The following is a 4,779-nucleotide window of genomic DNA, read 5'->3' on the forward strand; positions in this document are numbered from 1 at the left end:
CGCCGCGCACACACACAGGACGTCCTCACGTGGGGAAAGCGGAGCTGCATCTCTGTCACAAGACAATGGGCATGAAGCGCGCCCTGCTCCTGCCCCTTCTCCTGTTGGGGACGGTCGCTGCTCTTCATCTGAGTGAGTTCTCTCCTCCCCTCGCCCAGCTTTACCTTGTCCCCTTTTTGCTGCGGCCCTTTTTGGCTCCCACAGGGCCAGGGTCTCAGCCTCCCAGCTAATCCAGCTCAGCTCCGACAAGACTGTCTCCGGGATTCTGACCTGAACATTCCGTTGGGTAGGGCTTCTTCACAAGGAAAGACCACCCACCTGTGCAGACGAGGGGCTTCTCAGAGGAGCTTCTCCCCACCCCTAGAACACACACAGGTGGTGTCAGCTAGCATCGGGTTCTCGTCCATTGGTGTGACTTTTCACCTCACCCCAAACCAAGGATATCCTTCCAGTCCTGGCTGGGGTGGGGCCATCAGATCTCCTTGGTCCTGGAAGAAGGGAGAACCTAACCTGATGGCAGGTTACCTCTTCCTCCCAGAGATCGATGCCCCTCATCTGGACACCCGAGAGACACAGCCAGACCTGAGCCAGGGCCCGGAAGGTTCAGGGGAGCAACAGGGAGAGTTGGCCCTGACCGAGAATGTGATTCAGTCTGAGGGAGTGGAGGTCGAGGCTTTTGGCTGTCAAAAAGACTTTGAGGAGGAGGAGGCCATGGAGTCGGACCCAGGTGCCCTAGACGAGGACTTGCAGTGCCCCAGGGAAGAAGACACGGTTAAAATGCCGGGCGGTCCCGAGTGCAAGACCTGCCGGTACCTGTTGGTGCGGCACCCCAGGAAGTTTAGAAACGCTCAGGTAAGTGGCAAGGAGGCTACTGCCGAGGGAGGACTGGGGGGAGGAGAGGAGCGTGGACTCAACCTTCTAGTCCCTATACATTTAGGCGACTGTTTCTCAAGGCCTAGTGCGCATCAGAATCTCCTAGAGGTCTTATTAAAACCTAGACTTCTGGTTTAGCAAATCTGGGTAGAGAGGGGGGTGGCGGTAGCTTAGAGTTTGCATGTGTAAGAAATCACCAGGGGATGATAACGTTATTTGGTCTGGAGACAGCACTTTGAGAATCACTGATGTGGACAAAAGGCTTTTGGTTAAATCCTCTGTTAAATCCTGGTTCCGCCTGTGTTACCTGGGTAAGTCGATTCACCTTCAGAGCTTCAGCATCTTCATTTATAAAATGGAGATATATAGTACCTACCTCTTAGGGTTGTGGTGAGGATTAAATGAGATAATAACACAGAAAGTATTCGGAATAGTCTCCGGGGTCATTGTAAACTCTCAACAAATGGTGGCTATGATTATTCGGAGCATTATTATTGTTTCCTGCAAGAAGTTCCTGATGACAGATAAAGGAGCAAGAGATAGGGCTGACAGGGCCAAGTCGATCCCCGATTTCCGGCCTGACGAGGGGTAGGTGAGGGCTCTGCTGGAGACGCAGGGACCTGAGAAAGAACAGTGAATTCTCTACTCCACCTCTTCTTCCCTGCGCAGACAACCTGCAGGAGGTGCTACAGAGGCAACCTGGTCTCCATCCACAACTTCAGCATCAACAGTTACATCCAGAGATTGATCAGTTTTCTCAATCAACCCCAGGTCTGGATCGGAGGCTGGGTAAGTGACGGGCCAACTCCCAGGTACAGGGAGAGGTCTCTCCGATGGCCTCGATGGCCTCGAGGGAGCACCTGCTGGTATTAACCTCCCTCCAGCAGTTGCGGGTGGTGATGGAGCTTGGCTCGTGCTGGCTCCGCAGAACGCACGGCTGTGTGCGTCTCTTCCCAACTCCGCGTTCAGTGACCTCATGCTGGTCGCGTGCAGTCTACCACCAGCGGATGTATTTACACCAAGGAAATCAGCAGTTGTTACAAATCAGGGTTCCTCCCGCCCTCTGCCTTCTTGCTGTCCCCCAGAGCTGGGTGCTGAACTTTTACCAGCACACCGCTGCAGTCACGAGATAGGTTCTGTGTCCAGCTTGGTCACTTGCCTCGCTGAATGGCTGTGGCTTCCTTGGAGCTTCAGTTTCCTCGGGTATAAAATGGGGTCCTTCTCTCACAGTGGCTCTGGGATTGTGGCTGAATCCAGGCCATTATATTTGCTATCAAGTGTGGTCCATGGACCAAGCAGTGTCAGCCACACCCGGGAGTTGGTTAGAAATGCACGATCTTGGGCCACGACAGAGATCTCCTGAATCAGAATCTGCATTTAAACAAGATCCCCGGATTTGTACGCACAGAAAAGTTTGAGAAGCCTATTCTGTGTGATGGCTGGAGTGACGGTTGCTCTTTTCCTGTCATTGCCTGAAAACGCGTGGGGATGGATGGGTCTCAAGGGTATCTGGCTCCAAGCTGGGTGGGCAGTGTCCAGAAAGAAATACTGGGTTGGTTGGCATTCTTTGGTGCCCCTGAATCCGTGTCTTCCTGGACCTCTGCCCTCTGACCTGGCCTATCCCTTCTCCAGTTCCAGTGCGGGAGAGCATACTGGACTGATGGGACCTGCTGGAATTTTGGAGTATGGGCCCCAGGACAGCCCCAGAATGGGGGAGGCCATTGTGTGGCCCTATGCACCAGAGGTGAGGGGGCTGCACGGGGAAGTGGGAAGGGGTGGCAACGTAGACTCTCACATACTGCCCTCCTGGGCTGCATGAACACACCTCCCCAAACTCACACCCCCACCCCCTCCAAATGGAGAATCAACGTCTCATCTGCGAGGAGGGCTGAGATGTAGGGTGAGGGTGTGCCCAGTGTGGGGGCTGGGTGGGGGCTCTCTATCCTCACAGACTAGGCTCGGGGCCTGGGGGGCTCCTTCCCTTCCTCTGCTATGAAGAAGTAATTGATGTGACAGGTGAGAGTAACAGATGTGACTGTAAGGTGTGGATGAGGGGCCAGGGAAAGGTGTGGGAAATAGGAATGGCTGACAAAAAAAACTCACCAGCTTGGAACAGCATGGGTGCCAGATGTGGAGGAGCTTAGTGCAGTGGCTAGGACCATATGTGCTGGAGTAAGACTGCCACCATGCGCATCCCAGTTCGGCCACTTGCCAGCTGAGACACAGGCAAGTGGTCACCCTGCCCAGCCTCAGTTTCCTCACCTGGGACTCAGGTGAGATGACAGCACCCCTCTCTGGGAGTCATTGCGAGGATTAACCTCGAGTCCATACAAAGCGTTTAGCACACTGCCTCGCTGGGGCGAAAAGCTCAGTGCACATGAGCAAATGGCGGACAGACCATGACAACTGGTGACAGGCGGAGAAGATGCACGAGGTGCCTGAGGGGGGGCGGGCTCAGGCCACACGTAGACAGGTGGCTGACATCACTCTGTTCTCCACTGCTAGCGGGTTACTGGCAACGAATCTCATGCCACAAGCGGCTGCCCTTCATCTGCTCCTTCTAAGCCAGTGCCACGGACACCCCGCCTTGTCGCCGCTTCCGCCCGCCCCCTCCTGGCTGCCCCTGACCCACCCGGGCGCTGGGCTCCTCTTGCAAGCCCCTTCTGGTCATAAAGACAGACTTCCCACTGCAGTGCTGCCTCTTGTGTCTTCATTGCTCACTTTGGAGGACTCCCCGGGGTTGGAAAGCCCTGGAAGCGCTCACTCCCCGGGGGGCCACGCCCATCTGGGGGCGGAGCACCGACCAGGTGTCGCTCCCAGGATGCTTCTCAGTCCTGGGGTGTGTGTGTGTGTGTGTGTGTGTGTGTGTGTGTGTGTGTGTGTGTTGCCCCTCCCCCTTGGGGGTAAACCTCATTTGGTGGGGCGTGGACACCTGGCCCCCTTGCTTCGTTTGGATTCAGTACTGGGGTGTGGGATGGGGTGGGTGTGGGGCCTCTTTCCAAAACGGAGGTGATGTCACTGATTGAAGAATCGGAGCGGAGGGGTGTTAAAAACAAAATCCAACTGAGTCAACTTAAAGGTCAAATTGGCTTTTTCAACAATGCCTGAATCAGGCAATGTCCTTTCCAGCAAACACGGAGGAGCTGTAGAAATGGAGGCTTTTACAGGCAGAGTGGGGCGGGAAAAAAGTTTCAAGCAAAAGTGGGTTGTTTCAGGTGAGGTCACCTGCCTTTGGTGGATGGAAGGGGTCTATCCAGAGGATTACCTGTTAGCAGGTAACTACAGATTGACTGGTTAAATGGGATATTCCTGGGAGAGGCCAAAACTACAATGAGGCGAGGTGTTAAGGCTTGGTTTGGGTGGGCTTAGCACAAGCGACTCCATTTGGGGCCTTTGTTTCTTTTCTTTAACAGTAACGAGGTCCCACCCGGGGTCACCGCACACGGGAGGGCAGAGAGTCTCGTCTGGGCACAGCCTGCTCCTCTAAGCCCTGTGTGCTTTTGGCCTCTGGTACTGGCCTTTATTTTCCATTCTTCCAGCCACCTGCGGTTGAGTTCAAAGACCTCAACTTCTTCTGAGTTGTGTCCCTCACTCCATTCCCAGGAAGGTGGCTGTCCCTTCCCAATCCTTCTCCATCTCCCCAAACCCCAGCCTGTCTACCTCCCTGGGTGGGGCTACCTTCTCAAGAGGGAGCGACCTCTCACAAGGACAGCCTCGGGGGCCCAAGCCAGAGCATCTGGGAGCAGTGAGGCTCCCATCCCAGTTCCACAGCCCCCAGCCTCTGCTTCTCTCCTTCACTCCACTTTCTCAGACCCTGGGGACACTGGAAGAGAACACTGTTGCTACTGTGTTCCAGGTGGGGTGCTGAGGTCCAGGAAGGATCTGGAGATCTGAAGTCTCAGGAAG

The 4,779-nt window shown here is 55.1% G+C and overlaps 1 protein-coding gene across 1 annotated transcript; it reads left to right on the forward strand.

Moving 5' to 3' along the window:
- The first annotated feature begins 7 nt into the window (after positions 1-7).
- Positions 8-3,565, forward strand: PRG3 (proteoglycan 3, pro eosinophil major basic protein 2). Its single transcript, XM_011379036.1, has 5 exons — positions 8-132; positions 539-852; positions 1,543-1,662; positions 2,506-2,617; positions 3,379-3,565. The coding sequence occupies exons 1-5, from the start codon at positions 66-68 to the stop codon at positions 3,435-3,437; spliced, it is 672 nt and encodes a 223-aa protein (XP_011377338.1). The 5' UTR covers positions 8-65; the 3' UTR covers positions 3,438-3,565.
- Positions 3,566-4,779: the final 1,214 nt, after the last annotated feature.

This window comes from Pteropus vampyrus, unplaced genomic scaffold, assembly GCF_000151845.1.
Source record: "Pteropus vampyrus isolate Shadow unplaced genomic scaffold, Pvam_2.0 Scaffold352, whole genome shotgun sequence".
Lineage (NCBI taxonomy): Eukaryota > Metazoa > Chordata > Mammalia > Chiroptera > Pteropodidae > Pteropus > Pteropus vampyrus.

Bases quoted from the DNA above. Each gene is read 5' to 3' on its own strand.
- PRG3 (XM_011379036.1), top strand. From the start codon at position 66: ATGGGCATGAAGCGCGCCCTGCTCCTGCCCCTTCTCCTGTTGGGGACG. The intron at 133-538 runs GTGAGTTCTCTC...TCTTCCTCCCAG, and splicing joins GGTCGCTGCTCTTCATCTGA to AGATCGATGCCCCTCATCTG. The intron at 853-1,542 runs GTAAGTGGCAAG...TTCCCTGCGCAG, and splicing joins GGAAGTTTAGAAACGCTCAG to ACAACCTGCAGGAGGTGCTA.